We start from the raw sequence: 21,225 nt of genomic DNA on the forward strand, positions 1-21,225 counted from the left end.
AGGCGCTTCAGTCTGGAACCGCGTGACCGCTACGGTCGCAAGTTCGAATCCTGCCTCGGGCATGGATGTGTGTGATGTCCTTAGGTTAGTTAGGTTTAAGTAGTTCTGAGTTCTAGGAGACTGATGACCACAGATGTTAAGTCCCATAGTGCTCAGAGTCATTTGAACCATTTGAACAAAGTCCAAGACACTGTCACAAATGATGTTGGTGATGATGAAATGATGAGGACAACACAAACACCCAGATCCTGGGCAGAGAAAATATCCAACCCGGCCGGGAATCGAACACATCCAGCCTATAGAACTGAGCAATGTGTCACAGAAAACATTACCCTCGATAACACAAGACACGTCTGATATCCGATATTACTGACATATCTCCGTGATGATCCCATGAGATTGCATTCGTGAGACTTTCGTTGTTATCTGGGCGCCTTCACACTCTTCTACGGTGGTCATTAGAAAAAACTTCCTCTTTTTGGTAAAGAGACGATCACGACATTAATCTAAATTCAATCCCAGGTGTTCCTTGTCAACTTCGTTTGCGTTCCACAATGCTGGGGCGGTAGTGGTGGAGTTGGGAGCAGGGTTTTCGCTCTTATTCGGAATGGACGTACACAGGCCAAAGTACCGTCTGGTGGTGGCTGCGTACTGTATGGAGAGACAGTCCTTTACAGAAGTTGTCATACTCCATACACATCACACACTGATCATCTTTCGGAAGCCCTGTTTGTACTGACGCGAGCTGTGACGTCTGCAATGCAGCGTAGTACTTAACGTCACCGGCTGCTGTGCTGTGGAACATCAGTTTGAACCTTACCAACAGCAATTTATTTAGTAATTATCAGTACTGGAAGGTTCTTGAAACATCTTATGTCCGTACATTCCGATGTATTGAATGTTTGTATAAATAACTACACCCTCCGTTCAGGAGGTCAGTTCTGCTGTGGCTGTTTATTGATGTCAGTAATAAACAAGCTTTCAGTGCCAATGAGTCTGACTGTCAAGTTATCTAGACGGAAGTAGCATGCCTAGCTGAATTAAACTTAACTATTGGTTGTTTCCGCCGGCCCTGTAACAGTTTAACTATAATTCAAAGGAAGTCTACGCTCACTAGTGCGGAAAAAACCAGATCATTCATTATCCGTTGGAGGTGACTTAAGCCCGCCCAGTATGTTTTGTACATGGTCCGTCCGGTTAACCGTGCGGTCTAACTCACTTCTTTCCGGGCGAGAAGGCGTGCCCCTCCCCGCCACGAATCCGCCTGGCGGATTAATGTGGAGGTCCGGAGTGCTGGCTAGCCTGTGGATGGTTCTTAAGGCGGTTTTCCATCTGCCTCGGCGAATGCGGGCTGGTTCCTCTTATTCCGCCTCAGTTACACTATGTCGGCGGCTATTGCTGCGAACACTGTCTCCACGTACGGGTATAGCACAATTACCCTACCATTCGAACATTTGGGGTTATACTCGTCAAGTGTGAGACGTTCAAGGGGAGGGGGGAGAGGCGAGGGATCCACTGGGGGCCGTACCGCACAATGTAGATGTAGATAACCCTGGGTTCGTTATGGGACAGCGGTTGGATGAGTGGAGTGCTGTAGCCTGTTGTGGGTTTGTGAACCACTGAGGGCTACGGCGGGGAAGAAGCTCCTCCGTCGTTTCTAGGCCCCCAGTTCAATGCAGTACAATACAATGCAATGATATGCACATGGATTCCTTCCAGGTGCAACGGACAGACAGATTTGTGAAGTATTATTTGAACAGTTTTTCCGAAAACTGTCTTGAGCAGCTAGTTCGGCAGCCCACATGCAATGGAAATATTGTAGACTTTCTATCTACAAGCAGGCCTGACCTAATTGACGGCGTCAGTACTGAGACAGGGATTAGTGACCATGATGACATCATGGCGACTTTGGTTACTAAAGTTAATAAATCAATCAAGAATGCTAGGAAAGTATTTCCTCCAGAAAGAGCAGATACACAGTTGTTAGCATTCCACTTAGACAATGAATGGATATCCTATATATCCAGGATGATGGATGTAGAAAACTTAAGGGCAACGTTTAAACTGACTATAAATCGCACCACTGATCAATACGTGCAGAATAAATGGATTAAGGATGGGAAAGATCCTATGTGGTTTAATAATAAAATTTGTAGAACACCGATGAAGCAGTGTGTTGCTAAAAAAACAAAGTGTAGATGTTGGTTGGTTGCTTGGTTGGTTTGTGGGGGTTAAAGGGACCAAACTACTACGGTCATCGGTCCCTTTTTCCAAATACTAAAAACACCCACAGAGAATAAAAACGATCAACAGACAATAAGACAGACGACACAGAACAAGAGAAACGTACACAAAGACCAGACAAGACGAACTAAAATCACACAGAATGTGACGGTGGTTGGCCGACCATGCAAACATAGAGGGAAAAGCCAACCACCGAGAAACACATGGAAAAAAAAAATCAGACAAATCGTAGGCTATAGGCCAGAATCAACACAAAAACACACAACTTACATTAAGCGATAAAATCTCCCTGCCCGAATGAAACGCAGAACTATGTCCGCAATGGAAGAGTCGTCAGATAAATCGCAGAGAGCGTATCAGGCAGCGCAAAAGTTTGCCTGAGCGCAGTTAAAAGGGACGCACTCCAACAGAATATGGACCACCGTCAAGGATGCCCCACAACGACAAAGACGGGGGATCCTCACGAGACAGTAAATAACTGTGTGTGAGTCGCGTGTTCTATCAGCACAAGTTCTATGCGTGATCTAGGGGTAGCGTCTTTGATTCATAATCAAAACGCCTTCGGTCCCGGATTCGATCATCGCCACTGCCTAAATTTTGATAAATAGTCAGCATTGGCGACCGAAGACTTCCGGCATAAGAAGTGAGCCTCATTCTGCCAACAGCCTTGTCAAAGACGGCGGAGGAGCGGATAGAGGTTCAGGGCACTCTCTTGTCCTATGGGTGGGAAATTGCCCCTAAAGGCGGAAGAATCAGCAATGATCAACGGCATGACGATGCAGAAGGCAATGGAAACCACTGCATTAAAGACACGTAACTTGTATCCACAGGACATGTGGCCTGTAGTTGAAGAAGTGTCATGATGATCTCTCCATTGGCAAAAGATTCCGGAATAGTCCCCCATTCGGATCTCCGGGAGGGGACTGCCAAGGGGGAGGTTACCATGAGAAAAAGATTGAATAATCAACGAAAGGATAATGTTCTACGAGTCGGGGCGTGGAATGTCAGAAGCTTGAACGTGGTAGGGAAACTAGAAAATCTGAAAAGGGAAATGCCAAGGCTCAATCTAGATATAGTAGCGGTCAGTGAAGTGAAGTGGAAGGAAGACAAGAATTTCTGGTCAGATGAGAATCGGGTAATATCAACAGCAGCAGAAAGTGGTATAACAGGTGTAGGATTCGTTATGAATAGGAAGGTAGGGCAGAGGGTGTGTTACTGTGAACAGTTCAGTGACCGAGTTGTTCTAATCAGAATCGCCAGCAGACCAACACCGACAACGATTGTTCAGGTATACATGCCGACGTCGCAGGCTGAAGATGAACAGATAGAGAAAGTGTATGAGGATATTGAAAGGGTAATCCAGTATGTAAAGGGGAACGACAGTCTAATAGTCATGGGCGACTGGAATGCAGTTGCAGGGGAAGGAGTAGAAGAAAAGTTTACAGGAGAATATGGGTTTGGGACAAGGAATGAAAGACGAGAAAGACTAATTGAGTTCTGTAACAAGTTTCAGCTAGTAATACCGAATACCATATTCTAGAATCACAAACAAGAGGAGGAGGAATACTTGAAAAAGGCCGGGAGATACGGGAAGATTTCAATTAGATTACATCTTGGTCAGACAGAGATTCCGAAATCAGATATTGGATTGTAAGGCGTACCCAGGAGCAGATATAGACTCAGATCACAATATAGTAGTGATGAAGAGTAGGCTGAAGTTAAGACATTAGTCAGGAAGAATCAATGCGCAAAGAAGTGAGATACGGAAGTTCTAAGGAATGACGAGATACGTTTGAAGTTCTCTAACGCTATAGATACAGTAATAAGGTATTGCGCAGTAGGCATTACAGTTGAAGAGGAATGGACATCTCTAAAAAGGGTCATCATAGAAGTTGGGAAGGAAAACATAGGTACAAAGAAGATAGCTGCGAAGTAACCATGAGTAACAGAAGAAATACTTCAGTTGATTGATGAAATGAGGAAGTACAAACATGGAATACAGGAATACAGAAATACAAGTCGCTGAGGAATGAAATAAATAGGAAGTGCAGGGTAGCTAAGACGAAATGGCTGCAGGAAAAATGTGAAGACATCGAAAAAGATATGATTGTCGGAAGGACAGACTCAGCATACAGGAAACTCAAAACAACCTTTGATGACATTAAAAGCAACGGTTGTAATATTAAGAGTGCAACTCTGTTAAATGCAGAGGAGAGAGCAGATAGGTGGAAAGAATACATTGAAAGCCTCTATGAGGGTGAAGATTTGTCTGATGTGATAGAAGAAGAAACAGGAGTCGATTTAGAAGAGATAGGGGATCCAGTATTAGAATCGGAATTTAAAAGAGCTTTGGAGGACTTACGGTCAAATAAGGCAGAAGGGATAGATAACATTCCATCAGAAATTCTAAAATCATTGGGGGAAGTGGCAACAAAACGACTATTCACTTTGGTGTGTAGAATATATGAGTCTGGCGACACACAATCTGACTTTCGGAAAAGCATCATCCACACAATTCCGAAGACGGCAAGAACTGACAAGTGCGAAAATTATCGCACAATCAGCTTAACAGCTCATGCATGGAAGCTGCTGACAAGAATAATATACAGAAGAATGGAAAAGAAAATTGAGAATGCGCTAGGTGACGATCAGTTTGGCTTTAGGAAAAGTAAAGGCACGAGAGAGGCAATTCTGACGTTACGGCTAATAATGGAAGCAAGGCTCAAGAAAAATCAAGACACGGTTATAGGGTTTGTCGACCTGGAAAAAGCGTTCGACAATATAAAATGGTGCAAGCTGCTCGAGATTCTGAAAAAAGTAGGGGTAAGCTATAGGGAGAGACGGGTCACATACAATATGTACAACAACCAAGAGGGAATAATAAGAGTGGACGATCAAGAACGAACTGCTCGTATTAAGAAGGGTGTAAGACAAGGCTGTAGCCTCTCGCCCCTACTCTTCAATCTGTACATCGAGGAAGCAATGATGGAAATAAAAGAAAGGTTCAGGAGTGGAATTAAAATACAAGGTGAAAGGATATCAATGATACGATTCGCTGATGACATTGCTATCCTGAGTGAAAGTGAAGAAGAATTAAATGAACTGCTGAACGGAATGAACAGTCTAATGAGCACACAGTGTGGTTTGAGAGTAAATCGGAGAAAGACGAAGGTAATGAGAAGTACTAGAAATGAGAACAGCGAGAAACTTAACATTAGGATTGATGGTCACGAAATCAATGAAGTTAAGGAATTCTGCTACCTATGCAGTAAAATAACCAATGACGGACGGAGCAAGGAGGACATCAAAAGCAGACTCGCTATGGCAAAAAAGGCATATCTGGCCAAGAGAAGTCTACTAATATCAAATACCGACCTTAATTTGAGGAAGAAATTTCTGAGGATGTACGTCTGGAGTACAGCATTGTATGGTAGTGAAACATGGACTGTGGGAAAACCGTAACAGAAGAGAATCGAAGCATTTGAGATGTGGTGCTATAGACTAGGTGGACTGATAAGGCAAGGAATGAGGAGGTTCTACGCAGAATCGGAGAGGAAAGGGACAGGATGATAGGACACCTGCTAAGACATGAGGGAATGACTTCCATGGTACTAGAGGGAGCTGTAGAGGGCAAAAACTGCAGAGGAAGACCGAGATTGGAATACGTCAAGCAAATAATTGAGGATGTAGGTTGCAAGTGCTACTCTGAGATGAAGAGGTTAGCACAGGAAAGGAATTAGTGGCAGGCAGCATCAAACCAGTCAGTAGACTGATGACAAAAAAAAAATAAAAATAATAGTCGGGTGTGGCCAATGCTGAGCCGACAAAGGACGACTGAGTCCCTGCGGTTGGCGCGCATGGATGACCGCCACACAGTAGTCGTCTCCTTGATACGGCGGAGTTTGTTAGCCACGGGCAGGTTGCGCCAATCAGTGTCCCATAAATCGAAAGCTTTGCAGCGTAATAGTGCCCGCAAATCAGTCGCCGGGAGGCCAATCTCCAGAGATGGTGCACTGGTGGCCTCTTTCGCCAGGCGGTCAACAGTTTCATTTCCGGGTATCTTAACATGGCCCGGGGTCCAAACAAAGACCACAGATCTGCCGCAACGGGCAAGAGTATGCAGGGACTCCTGGATAGCCATCACCAGACGAGAACGTGGGAAACACTGGTCGAGAGCTCGTAAACCGCTCAGGGAATCGCTACCGATAGCGAAGGACTCACCTGAGCAGGAGCAGATATACTCTAGGCCACTAAAGATGGCGACCATCTCAGCAGTGTAAACACTGCAGCCAGCCGGCAACGAACGTTGTTCAGAATGGTCCCCTAGAGGTAGTGCATAACCGACACGACCAGCAACCATCGAACCGTCGGTGTAGAGAATGCCAGAGCCCTGATACGTGGCCAGGATGGAATAAAAGCGGATTCGGAAGGCCTCCAGAGGGACTGAGTCCTTCGGGCCCTGTGCCAAGTCGAGCCGAAGGCAAGGGCGAGGCACACACCACAGGGGTGTACGCAGAGGTGCCCAGAAAGGAGGTGGAAGAGGGAAACACCCAACCCCATAGAGAAGCTCTTTGAAGCGTATGGCGATCGGACAACCCGACCGGGGCCGACGTTCTGGCAGATGGACGACTGACTGCGGGAACAGGACACGATAATTTGGATGCCCGGGCAAGCTAAAAACATGGGCAGCATAAGCAGGCAGTAATTGTTGGCGTCGTAACCGCAGTGGAGGAACACCTGCCTCCACAAGTATGCTGTCCACAGGGCTGGTCCGGAAGGCACCAGTGGCAAGGCGTATCTCGCTGTGGAGAATTGGGTCCAGCACCCGCAGCGCAGATGGGGATGCTGAGCCATAATCCAGACTCCCATAGTCCAGACGGGACTGGATTAACGCCTGGTAAAGCCGTAGGAGAGCAGATCGGTCGGCGCCCCACCTGGTGTAGCTCAGGCATCGCAGAGCATTTAGATGCCGACAACACGCCCGTTTAAGCTGCCCAATATGAGGCAGCCAAGTCAACCGGGCATCAAAAACCACCCCATAAACCTATGTGACTCCACCACTTTAAGAAGCTCGCCGTCGAGATACAGCCGCGGCTCCGGGTGAACAGTGCGTCGCCGGCAGAAATGCATAACGGAGGTCTTGGCTACCGAAAACTGAAAATCGTGCGCTACAGCCCAAGACTGCGCCTTGCGGATTACGCCCTGTAGCTGACGTTCAGCAGCTGTAATGCCAATAGAGCGGTTGTAAAGGCAGAAGTCGTCAGCATACAAGGAAGCGGAGACAGAATTTCCCACGGCCGCAGTAAGCCCGTTAATGGCTGTTAAAAACAGACAGACACTTACAACAGAACCCTGTGGCACACCGTTCTCCTGGACTTGGGAGGAACTATACGAGGCCGCGACGTGCACGCGGAAGGTACGATACGACAGAAAATTGCGGATATAGATCGGCAGAGGGCCCCGAAGACCCCATCCATGAAGAGTATAAAGGATGTGATGACGCCATGTCGTATCATACGCTTTCCGCATGTCGAAAAAGACAGCGACCAGATGCTAACGGTGGACAAAGGCAGTACGGATGGCCGACTCCAGGCTCACCAGATTGTCGGCGGCGGAGTGGCCTTTATGGAACCCACGCTGAGACAGAGCCAGAAGGCCCCTAGACTCCAGTACCCAATTCAAGCGCCGGCGCACCAATGGGATGGTAGCTGTCAGCCTCTAAAGGGTTCTTCCCCGGTTTCAGAATGGGGACAACAAGACTTTCCCGCCATTGCGACGAAAACTCACCCTCGACCCAAATGCGGTTGTAAAGGTCGAGAAGGCGTCGCTGGCAGTCCACTGAAAGGTGTTTCAGCATATGAGAGTGGATGCTGTCTGGCCCAGGAGCGGTATCAGGACAAGCGGCGAGGGCACTGCGGAATTCCCACTCACTGAATGGAACATTGTTCAATTCAGGATGGTGGGTGCGAAAAGAAAGACTCCGACGTTCTATCCGCTCTTTAATGTAGCGGAAGCCTAAGGGGTAGTTGGCAGAAGCGGAATTCAGGGCAAAGTGCTCTGCCAAGCGGTTTGCAATGACGTCGGAGTCAGCACAAACTGCTCCATTCAGTGAGAGCGCTAGGACGCTGACAGGGGTCCGATAGCCATAGAGGCGTCAAATCTTGGCCCAGACCTGCGATGGAGTGACATGGAGGCCAATGGTGGACACGTACCGCTCCCACCACTCCTGCTTGCGTTGGCAGATTATGCGGCGGGCTTGCGCACGAAGGCGATAAAGTGTTCAATTGACGGATGTCGCTTGTGACGCTGGAGCCCCCGCTGGCAAGCTTTAACCGCTTCAGCGATCTCAGGCGACCACCAGGGCACAGTCCGCTTCCGAGAGGACCCAGAAGAACGGGGAATGGCAGATTCGGCGGCAGTAATGATGCCGGTGGTGACCTATTGAACCACTGCATCAATGTCATCGTTAGAGAGAGGCTCAATAGCGGCAGAGGAGGAGAACAAGTCCCAGTCAGCCTTATTCAGAGCCCATCTGCTAGGGCGCCCAGAAGATTGACGCTGTGGCACTGACAGAAAGATCGGAAAGTGGTCACTACCACACGGGTCGTCATGCACTCTCCATTGGACAGACTGTAAGAGGCTAGGGCTACAGATCGAAAGGTCAATGGCGGAGTATGTGCCATGCGCCACACTGAAGTGTGTGAATGCACCATCATTTAATATCGAGAGATCGAGCTGCGCCAATAAATGCTCAACGATGGCGCCTCGACCTGTTGCCACTGACCCACCCCACAGATGGTTATGGGCGTTAAAGTCGCCCAGTAACAAGAAAGGTGGCGGCAATTGGGCTATCAGAGCAGCCAGGACATGCTGCGCGACATCACCATCCAGTGGAAGTGGACTGCAGATGGTAACAGCCTGTGGCGTCCACACCCGAACAGCGACAGCCTCTAAAGGCGTTTTGAGAGGTACAGACTCGCTGTGAAGAGAGTTCAGGACATATATGCAGACGCCAACAGACACCCTTTCATAAGCTGCCCGGTTCTTATAATAACCCCGATAGCCACAGAGGGCGGGGGTTCGCATTACCGGAAATCAAGTTTCCTGCAAAGCAATGCAGACGAAAGGGTGAAGGCTGATAAGTTGGCGGAGCTCGGCTAGATGGTGGAAGAAACCGCCGCAGTTCCATTGGAGGATGGTGCTGTCCATGGCTGAGAAAGGCGTGACGGGACTGGGAAGGCAGATTACGCCGCTGGGTCACCTACTTCCTCCGATTGAGCACCTGTGATAGTGTTTTCCATGGCGTCTGAGGGACCGGCGAGATAGAGGTTCTCAGCGGATGCCAGAATCTCCACCTCATCCACAGACGCAGAGCTGGAAGGTTGCTGTGGGATGGCTGCCACCGCGAGTTCTTTGGGCTGAGAGCTCTTCTTGGGTTTCTCACGCCGTTCCTTGGGGCGCACTGGCTGGGAGGGCTTCACCAATTCAGTCTCCAAGACGGAGGAGGATCGTGAAGCCCTGCGACCAGCTGATTGTGGGCACTTACGCCACTATCGGTCGTCAGCCTTCTCGCTGGCGGAAACCTGGGAAGGGAGGGACCCAAGGGACCCCTTGCGACCGTGTGAAGCTGAAGAAATTGGACACTTCTCCGGCTTAGAAGTGTGGACGGACGTCCCCCATCGGTGGGATGGTGTTGCTCCTGAGGTAGGTGGCGCAGGAGAAACCTGGTGGGTAGAGCCCTCCACTGGCGAGGGGGCAGGAGGAGTTGTACTACTCATCGATCCGGCCACAATTTGAGAAACAGACGGGGCTGGCACAGGTGTTGTAGCATAAGCGTAAGAAGATGTCATTCTCACAGGATGGAGTCGGTCGTATTTCCTTTTGGCCTCAGTATAGGTCAGTCGGTCCAGGGTCTTGTATTCCATGATTTTACGCTCTTTCTGGAAAATTCGGCAGTCCGGCGAGCAAGGTGAATGGTGCTCCCCGCAGTTGACACAGATGGGAGGCGGGGCACATGGAGTATTGGGACGTGATGGGCGGCCGCAATCTCGACATGTGAGGCTGGAAGTGCAGCGAGAAGACATATGGCCGAACTTCCAGCACTTAAATCACTACATCGGGGGAAGGATATAGGGCTTAACGTCACATCGGTAGACCATCACCTTGACCTTTTCAGGTAACGCATCCCCTTCGAAGGCCAAGACGAAGGCACCGGTAGCAATCTGATTTTCCTTCGGACGAAATGTACACCTCGGCGATCTAAATTGGCGCGCAGCTCTTCATCAGACTGCAAAAGAAGATCCCTATGGTAAATAACTCCCTGGACCATATTTAAACTCTTATGGGGTGTGATCGTAACGGCAACATCCCCCAACTTGTCACAAGCGAGTAACCGTCGTGACTGGGCAGAGTATGCCGTTTGTATCAGGACTCACCCAGAGCGCATTTTTGACAAGCCCTCCACCTCCCCAAACTTGTCCTCTAAATGCTCGACGAAGAACTGAGGCTTTGTGGAGAGAAAAGACTCCCCATCAGCTCTCGAACAAACTAAGAATAACTGCTGCTGCCATCCTGAGACTTAGTTCCTCCCACTGTGTGGCCAGGGAGAGGAACGTTTTCGGATCGTACTTCTAAGCGTTAAACTGAGCCCGAGAACGCTTAGTGACTGCTGGCGGCTGGCCACCAGCGAGAGACGATGTACCACGCTTCATTGCGGGTCATCCGCCCTGATGCCACCTACTCCGACCAAGGTCCCTCCCCACGGGCGCCACACAGCCACGGCAAGAACCACCTGGCAGGATGGCCGTTGCCGGGAGTCCCGATACCCCAGGAGGATAGGCATCTACTCCTTGGCATACGTGGGGAGTTAACGGCGCAGGCATCAGTAGAGCGATCCCTGTGTTGTCAGGGGGCTACAACCAACAGGGTACATGGCGGCCCCACCACAACGGACTGGCTACCGTGCTGGATGTTAGGTAACGTGTGGTCCATGGTCGCCGTCGGTGCAGAAAGAGGCATTGCACAATGCAAGGTGTAATCTGCACGCAGAAACAGAGTCATGCCCAAAAGATGGAGAGCGGACAGGACTGCAATTCAACGGTGTAGAAGCTGGCGAAAGGTCTGATCGCAAGATAGACACAATGTGTCAAGTAAGGCGCCCTTCCCCAATCGACACGCTCTTCGGAAAATTTTGAGAGATGGAGGTCAAACCGAACAGGGGACCATCAAATAAGGCCGAAAAGTTTGAGAATCCTTTTAGTAGATGTTGGTAAGGAAGAGTAAGTAGTCGCGCGTCTGTAAGCAAAACATACAGCTTGCTCTGTCTAACCACAGCGGAAATCTTGCAGAGAACCTGAGAAAATTCCGGTCCTACGTAAAGTCGCGAAATGGGTGGAAGGCCTTTATCCTGCCGGTCGTTATCCAGTTAGTGTAGCAATACAAGATATTAAATGATAAGCTGAAATGTTATATTTTGCATTTAAGCAATCATTCACACAAGAGGATCGTACAAACACACCGTCGTTTGACCGCCTCACGAACTCCAGAATGGAGGACATAGTAATAGGCAACCCTGGCACTGAGAAGCACCAGGAAGAAAACAAATGAGTCGCCAGGTCCGGATGGAGTAACAGTTCGGTGTTACAGTTAGATTGCTGTGACACTGTCCCTTACTTAATTGGGACCTACCGCAAGTCTCTCGCACAGCTCAACAACCGAAGGTACAGGAAAAAATCGCAGGTGACTCCCGTATATTTGAAGGGTAGGTGAACGGGTCCACATAATTACAGGTCAATATCCTTGACATCAGTTTTTATTGAACATATTATGAATGCGAATATCATAAAGTTCCTAAAGACGGAAAACCTTCTGTACATAAATCAGTGCGCATTTAAAAACCGCCGTTCTTGCGTAACGGAGAGTGCGTACACAACATTAGTGTACCCATTTGGTGACTATTGATGGACTGTTTTGGATCCCAACCAGGTATGCTAAAAGGAAGATATCGAGGCAAGTGGCGCAGTGGTTAGCACAAAGGAATCGCATATGGGAGGACGACGGTTCAAATCGGCGTCCGACCAGCCAGATTTAGGTCTTTCGTGATTTACCTAAATCGCTCCAGGCCAGTGCCGGGATGGTTCCTTTGAAAAGGCACGGCTGATTCCCTTCCCCAGCCTTCAAACAATGCGAGCTTGTGCTGCGTCTCTTAAGACCTCGATGTCGACGGGAACTAAAATGGGAATCACTGGAGGGACGACGACACACTATTCGGGAGGCACTATTGAGAATATTTAGGGAAACGTCATTTGCGGGTGACTGCAGAATGAGTCTACTATCGCGAACGTAAGTTTAAAGTTAGGAGCATTCTCGTATTGAGGCGTACAGACGGTTCATTTGTGAGTAGTAAAGGAAAGGAAAAGGGTAGTAGTGGTAGAAGGCACCCCCGCCTTGTACTGTACCATGGCTTGTGGAGCATGTACACTACTGGCCATAAAAATTACACCACGAAGGTGACGTGCTACAGACGCGAAATTTAACCAACAGGAATTAGATATGTGCTATGCAAATAATTAGCTTTTCAGAGCATTCACACAATGTTGGCACCGGGGGCGTCACCTACAATGTGCTGACATGAGGATAGTTTCCAACCGATCTCTCACACACGAACAGCAGTTCACAGCCGTTGCCTTGTCTAAGGAGAAGAAATGCGTATCATCACGTTTCCGACTTTGGTAAAGGTCGGATTGTAGCCCATCGCGTTTGCGGTTTATCGTATCGCGACATTGCTGCTCGCCTTGGTCCAGATCCCATGACTGTTAGCAGAATATGGAATCGGTAGGTCCAGGAGAGTAATACGGAACGCCGTGCTGGATCCCAACGGCCTCGCATCACTAGCAGTCGAGATGACAGTCATCTTATCCGCAAGGCTGTAACGGATCGTGCAGCTACGTTTCGATCCCTGAGGCAACAGATGAGGACGTTTGTAAGACAACAAAGATCTGCACGAACAGTTCGACGACGTTTGCAGCAGCATGGACTATCAGATCGGAGACCATGGCTGCGGTTACCCTTGACGCTGAATCACAGACAGGAACGCATGCGATGGAGTACTCAACGACGAATCTGGGTGCACGAATGGCACAACGTCATTTTTTTGTATGAATCCAGGTTCTATTTACAACATCATGTTGGTCGCATCCGTGTCTGGCGACATCGCGGTGAATGCGCATTGGAAGCGTGTATTCGTCATCGCCATACTGATGTATCTCCCGGGGTGATGGTATGGGGTGCCATTGGTTACACGTCTCGGTCACCTCGCAATGACGGCACTTTGAACAGTGGACGTTACATTTCATATGTGTTACGACTCGTGGCTCTACCCTTCAATCGATCCCTTCGAAACCTTACATTTCAGCAGGATAATGCACGACCACATGTTCCAGGCCTTGTGTGGGCCTTTCTGGATACATAAAATGTTCGACTGGTGCCCTGGCCAGCACATTCTCCAGATCTCTCACCATTTGAAAACCTCTGGTCAATGGTGGCCGAGCAACTGGTTCGTCACAATACGCCAGTCACTACTCTTGATGAACTGTGGTATCGTGTTCAAGCTGCATGCGCAACTGTACCCGTACACGCCATCGAAGCTCTGTTTGTCTCAATGTCCAGGAGTATCTAGTCCGCTATCACAGCCAGAGGTGGTTGTTCTGGGTACTGATTTCTCAGGATCTATACACCCAAATTACGTGAAAATGTAATCACATGTCAGTTTTAGTATAATATATTCGTCCAGTGAATACCCGTTTATCATATGCATTTCTTGTTGGTTTAGCAATTTTAATGGCCAGTAGTGTATATAGCAGTAGGTAAGTGTCTTTTGTTAGTGACTAGACGAGCTTGTCTGTGCTAGAGAATTAGCAGAAGTACCCCATTGTAAGCTACTTTTGTTTTTGATATTTTATTGTAACTGCGGTTCTGTAGCAGTAATTAATTTTTTGTATGAGTTTATCTGTGTGGTGGCTGGTCTTTCGGACAATTCTGAAAGAACAGACAGCACACATACAAATATATGCGCCTTGACGGCAAATAAATATACCTTCAGTGTTCAGGCACTCTTTGTTGGATCTCTTGTGGAAATTAGGCGTTGGTGCGAGCAGTGATGATGAGGGACAGGGGGTACTGCGTCTGTAGTAAGCGGCATACGAGTATTTGGATACAAGGGGAAGCACGTTCGAATAGGCGAAGTTGTTAAGGTGACCGCTCACTATAAGCGAATAATCCGAGTTCGGGTCCCGGTACATACAAGGGGAAGTACGTTCGAATAGGCGAAGTTGTTAAGGTGACCGCTCACTATAAGCGAATAATCCGAGTTCGGGTCCCGGTACGGCACATTGGATTTATTTCATTGGATTTATTTCAACGCCCGCTTCCAGATAATATTCGGAATTTCTGTTTTGTCAGTTTTATTTTGTATGATGCGCTGCGGAACCAACTCTCTTTGCGTATGTCTTGAATTTGAGAGGCAGTTTTAATATAAAATGTGATAAACAATTTAAATATAATGCAGTGTGACGTGAAGTCAGTTTGTGGAGGAACCAGGAGCGGTCGTGCGGTAGCGTTCTCGCTTCCCACGTCCGGGTTCCCGGGTTCGATTCCCGGCGGGGTCAGGGATTTTCTCTGCCTCGTGATGACTGGGTGTTGTGAGCTGTCCTTAGGTTAGTTAGGTTTAAGTAGTTCTAAGTTCTAGGGGACTGATGACCATAGATGTTAAGTCCCATAGTGCTCAGAGCCATTTGAACCATTTTTGAGGAACCAGGTCAAGGCCGCCAAGACTCACCAGACCAACGATTGAGCCTCTCGCCAACCCGTCAGCAACATACTTCGAGCCTCATCCCACCTGCCCGTTCTCAAAGATATTTGACGTCTCCTGAAACCTTCGGCTAGCCTCCCTCTCTGTCTAGCCGTTCCTGCATTCGCCCTCACATCGTCTTTGAACTTAACGACACCGCCTGACAAATCACGACGGCTATTCAAAAAGTAAAGTCCGTTCTGTCGCGAAACGATAAGCACAAATAAATTTGCAACAGTTAGCTGCACTTTCCAGGGACTTCTCTACATAGTCATTGTACCAACTTTCCAGTAACCCCGTCAAAGAACGCCGCCTGTGCTTTCCACCAATTTTGTATGTTGGTCTCTAGCTCGTTGTCTGTGCCAAATTGTTTTCTTCATAGCCAGATGAGAGAGATATAAATCGGAAGGGACACATCCCGGCGGTATAGTGGGTGATCAAACACTATTCATCAAAAAGGCTACAGTAGTGTCTTCATTACCCTGCAGTGTGCGGCCGAGAATTGTCACGAAGAAGGAAATGCATGTGGGGGTGCATGAAACCAGGCACCCAAATTTTGCGAGAGCCGCTATTTTCTAGGCATATTTACGCGTTCACTGCGCACTCAGAACTAAAAAGAGCGACGTGACGTGATCGACGGGCTTGCTAGAGGCTTTGTCAAACACACGAGTGCTAAGCTTCGTCCGTTTTTCACTGTAGTTTCCACTCCCTCCGTCTGATAGGACCTCACTTTCCGAACAGCCTTCGCAATTATATCCGTAGGCATGTTGTAACACCGAAAACGCAGGATGCATGGCACCTGCTACCAATATATAAATTTTTTTGAATTGTATTTAAATATTTGTAATGTAAATGCTTTCTTTTAACAAGTAAGGACATTGATTCACTGTATGTGTACATTTAGGTATAAGTCTGTTGACGTTTCACTGTATTTATCTGTGTTTCACTGTAAAACGTATAAGCTCTGGAGAAAAGCCAAAGGAGTTGTTATTTGAATCGACTAGCAACGATAACAGCAATGCTTGTGCGTTGTAAAATCTTTGGGTAGGGAGTTGTTGCGCAGAGCGCGCGGAGAGAGGGAGAGAGAGGTTCCAGCGCTAGTAGTGTGCGGAAGTGTAGTGTTAACACTTTCGCAGTAGAGAGTACGATTTTCGGCCACATCATGTACGCACGCCGGCCAGATGTCTAGAGCAGGAGTACGGACGGTGGACAGGCGGAAGAGGCTGTATTAATTACGATTGCCCATTCCTGTAATTAGCCGTGGCCCCACAAGATGCTACCGCCTTCAACAACAGCAGCAGTTTCAGCAACATAGTTTCGTCGTCGGCTGCGAGTTTCGTCGTATGCACAGCACTGAAGTAACACTGTTCATTGGTAGAAAGTATTAACGGCTAACCAAGCAGCACAACTGAATGTGATTTGATTGATAAGATTTATTTAAATAATAATCAGTTGAACTCAGGGCGATTGTGTCCTCATTGCCCCCAGAGATTGTTACCAAGTAGGATCCTTGTTCCTTTCTTTCCTAATATGCTAACTAAGTGTCATGAGAAACAAATTGTGTAGTTACAGTCATTCATTAATAAACTAACTTCTCTCTTAAGAATTTTCGCCTCAGTCTACTTTCAATTAACTGCTGTACAACAGAGGTTTCAGTATATGACTAAAGTAAAGCAATCTCATTTTTCAAGTCTGAGAATCAATCACTGGAAAAAATCCAAATCTAAAGCAATGTAAAAATTAAGAGTGCGAAAGTTTTATTTATTTTACATATAGCTTGGAGCACATAGCTGTTTAGTTTGGTACGTATTCTAGTATTTAATTCTGTTCAAGTCAGTAAAAAAGGGGCAGTTGTTCAGACAATAATATGAAATCCAATTTGGAAAATAAGTGACGGTAAAAGTAAAAAGTGCTTGCTTTTTTTCTAAATTTCTTTGAGGACGTCATGCTGAGGTCACAAAGTCATAGTTCACGTCACGAAGTTCAGTACTAACATACACTTTAATTGCTTATTTTCAAATCATTACTCCATTGCCCTTTTTCAAAATTTAATGCCAAACATAACTTGAGAGTGACTTCTGAGTTATCTTTATCATTACAAACTCAAAATTAGTGTAAAAAAAAACAAAAATGGTGACAACCTTTACTTGCCACGTCAGTGTTTAATAATACATGTTTTTCTTTCCCATAATCTTGTACAGTATTTTGGATTTAAATTGCCCTAGTGGGCTGGCCACCTTTAATTACTTCCTTTTCGTTCATTAGTGTAACTTTTGGATACATGATCAGTGGTACCCCTTTCTGTTCAGTGCAGTTCGTGAGTGAATGCACAAAATAACTCATTTTTTTCAAATTATAGCCCTGTTCGGTTCAATTACTTTTACTTTTAGTAGACTTTCGGGGTTGTGCACTTTCCTCCTACTTATCGGTATCACTTCATCACTTCCTTAGGAAAGATAGCCTTATACAATTAGAAAAAAATCCATTAGGCATACACGCGACCCACGGTCATATTTTACATCGCAAGCAGGATAGGCCGATTAGTAAGAGGGAGGTTACAATGTGTTGAGTACCATCACAAGTTCGATTGTATGAACGACACGAATTAGGTCTACTGATAAGGGGAACAGCTTCCATAAGTGTCCCTTCACAGGAGTTACTTCAGAACAGACACTTGGAGTGACAGTTCATTGCAGTTTCTAGAGATTGGGTTGCGCACAAATGATACATATGGATGCGTCTGTACCCGTATCACTGTGTATATTGAACAGAATCTTGAAGTTACAGTTGTAAACACACATTTGGCAATAATCTCTCGATGTTCAACAAATTGCTCTTTCTTACCTTCCGCCTTAGGAGACAGCATGAGGTAATGCACGCTGGCGGCTCCTGCACTGTTCCCAAATATGGTCACGCTGTTGGGATCGCCACCAAAGGATTCAATGTTTTCTTTGACCCATTTTAGGGCCGCCACCTGATCCTTCAATCCGAAGTTCCCTGGAGCAGCTTCATCTCCAGTACTGAGGAAACCTTTACAAATAAAACATTTCAGTAATGTTTACATCACTTCAGGTACAGTATAGACCTACATCACATCTCAAAATACAACAGCCAAATAACCATGTATTTATAGATGTCCCGCAGTCCTATATTCTTCGCAAAGTCTGCGTGTGCCAAATTCGTATTTTTTTTCGAACAGTTTGTTAACTATTACTGCAAAACTAGCAGAAGGCGATAATACAATACAGTAACATGTTCCTGCCTCTGTTGAGTTGATACGCGCTCCGGGCTTTTTATATTCATGATAAGAACGACCAACTACAGCATATCTTAACGTAATTTTCAGTTGCTAATATGCTCAATGTTACAAAAAGCTCTTTTTATTCACTGTGAAATTTTCCACAAATACGGGCAAAGAATTACTTTACTTTATATCATACAATGTCCATTTCTTAAACCGATAATAAAAATAAAATCTTCGTTGATGGGGAACACAGCTGGAAAACGTAACCAAGAAAACATATTGCTAATTCTTGATTTACGGTCATAAGGCCGTGGGCCAAGGCATAATTCTCTGCTTAACGTTTCCTCTTCGACCACGGGAGACTTTATCAGAGGCTTTCTCAGAAAGCTACTACAGACTCAAAAACGAGCTCAGCAAACCCAGCTGTATGTATCCATGAAGCGGTCGGTATATGACGTACCAGGAACGCAACAAGTAGTGGGTTTCAATTGAATGTTTTCCCCCTTATTCTTAGTAGAATTGTAATCAAAAAGTGGAAGAAATGGCGAGGTGTCGATTGACCATGTCGCCATTTTGTGTATGGTGTTAGTTGTATTGTGCAATAACATCTACGCTCCCCGATTCCAGATACTACAGTATATAACTAGTAAGTATCTATCCAGAATAACGGATCCACCGCTATATTTATTTGATTTACAGATCAAGAGAAGTGGGAACGCTATCTGTGACTTATTGAGAGGGAAGAAGTTCAAATAATTATCGCTTATTCAATTGCAAGTTACACGTGCTAAATCATAGTGGGGTAGCACCATAACCTTCAAAGTCTCCATTTAGCGCAGTGCGACAAACAGTCGCCATTGGCAAAAGGTTCCTCGTATGTTAAAAAATATATCGGTTCAACTACTTGTTTATAGTGTAAAACACTAAGATTGACGCGTTTCTGAAGTCAAGCTGCCATCATCAGAATAATAAAAAGTAAAAGAACCTGTTTAAACTCGCTAAAATAGAACATGCACCAGACACAATAAAATTGATAATGAACTTAAAAAACATCGTGGCTGCTTCCCTTGCTGCAGCCGTGTCTTCCACATAGTCGTCAAAATATAAAAAACTCTAAAATCGTGTCGCCTATGGTGATCAACATCAAACCTCATGGCTCTCTCCTCTATCGTCGTAAACCACCCGTGCTTTTGTGTTGATACCACACATCACGTAGCAAAACACGACACTGAAACGCAAGTGAGCTCAGGCGCAAGTAAACAAGGAAGTCACAGAGATGTCTATACAAACAGATAACATATACATGTTCCAAGGACCTCATGAAATGATGGTATCCTGCCAATTGCTAAAAATGTAGTTACTAAAAGAAACCAGTGAAATGTTTCAAAACGTTATTTGTATCACCAGTTAGCTGTTCATTCAGTGTGTTCTGATTATCCACGCTATGTATCGTAATTTCCAGCTGTTCTAGTAGATCCAACTTTTTGCCTTTGTCCTGTCTATGTAAAATAACTAGATCCTGATCTATTCCCAACTTGGGGTGTCCTGTTTCCAAAATATGCGTGGCTACAGCTGACTTTTCGAAATTATTAAGCCGGAAAGCATCGCTATGTTCTTTGTAACATACTTTAAAGGACCTACGAGTTTGGCCTACATAGCTTGCCTTGCACGTCTTACACTGAATTTTATAGACCGCCAGCTGTCTCATATTTATCGCTTTCCTGCTGTAAATTATTTCTTAGTTTAAACCGCAGCGTATTATTGGTCTGAAAAGCGGTATTAACTTTAAAAGTTTTGAAAATGTTAGCCACTTTTAGCGAAATATCACCGACGTATAATATTGTGACTCTCGTAATATTGTTTGCGATATTCTTCCTTGCATTCGCGCGCTGTTTCTGTCGTGTTAATTTATTAACAACGTTTTGGTGATATCCTTTAGCTCTGTCTATTTGTTTCACGATGTTCAGCTCAGTCATTCTGCCTTCTTCAATCATAGGGACTCTAAAGGCTCTATCTATCAAAGATCTAAAAGTAGAAAGCTTCTGGATATTAAGTTGGCAGGAATTATTTTGTATCAACACATCGGTTGTGGTTGGTATCCTAAATATGTTAAAAATATGCCTACGATTTTGTTTCCTAATACTTAGGTCGAGAAATTGCAGTTCACCATTTTTCTCTTCTCCCACAGTGAATTCAATTTTACCGTCTAACTTTTTACATTGTCTCTCCAGTTTTAGTAGGAAATGTGGGGGTGAGTACTTACAGGGTGACAATTACTGAACTGCGTGAAAGAAACGTAAATCAGTTATAAACCACGGCGTGCACACACTTTATTCAACGTTTAAACGTCACTACAGATATTCGGATTTAGGTTACGACACTTTTGATATGTCTGCCATCATTGGCGATGATGTGGCGCTGCCAAATAACGAAATTCTCGGAACATCGATGCTGTTTTTAGCTCAACAGTGGTTTTGGGGCTGTTGCTGTACACCTTGTTAATATAGCCCTAGAAAAAGGAGTCGAATGTGTTCAGATCCAGAGAATATGGCAGCCAATCGAGGCCCATGCCAGTGGTCTCTGGTTACACCTGAGCCAGAATGCAGTCCGCAAAGTGCTCCTCCAGGATATCGTACACTCTCCTACTTTGATGGCGTCGAGCTCAGTCTTGCATGAACCACATATGGTTGAAATCAGGTTTACTTCGGGTTCTGGAGATGAAATCATCTTCCAAAACCTTCATGTAGCGTTCGGTACTCACCGTGACGTCGAGGAATATCGCACCAATTATTTTTTGACTGCAGATTGCACACCACACAGTCACCAGTTGAGAGTAATTAAATTTCTCGATCATGAAATGTGGATTTTCAATTGCCAGAATGCGCCAGTG

At 46.1% G+C, this 21,225-nt stretch overlaps 1 protein-coding gene across 1 annotated transcript in view; it reads right to left on the reverse strand.

Moving 5' to 3' along the window:
- LOC126354365 (juvenile hormone esterase-like) overlaps positions 1–21,225 on the reverse strand; it is a 103,916-nt gene that overhangs the window by 23,587 nt on the left and 59,104 nt on the right. Inside the window, exon 4 of the mRNA XM_050003949.1 lies at positions 17,936–18,121. Within this exon, the coding sequence (XP_049859906.1) occupies positions 17,936–18,121 (186 nt within the window). The remainder of the gene's footprint in view (positions 1–17,935; positions 18,122–21,225) is intronic.

This window comes from Schistocerca gregaria, chromosome 3, assembly GCF_023897955.1.
Source record: "Schistocerca gregaria isolate iqSchGreg1 chromosome 3, iqSchGreg1.2, whole genome shotgun sequence".
In the NCBI taxonomy this organism is placed as follows: Eukaryota; Metazoa; Arthropoda; class Insecta; order Orthoptera; family Acrididae; genus Schistocerca; species Schistocerca gregaria.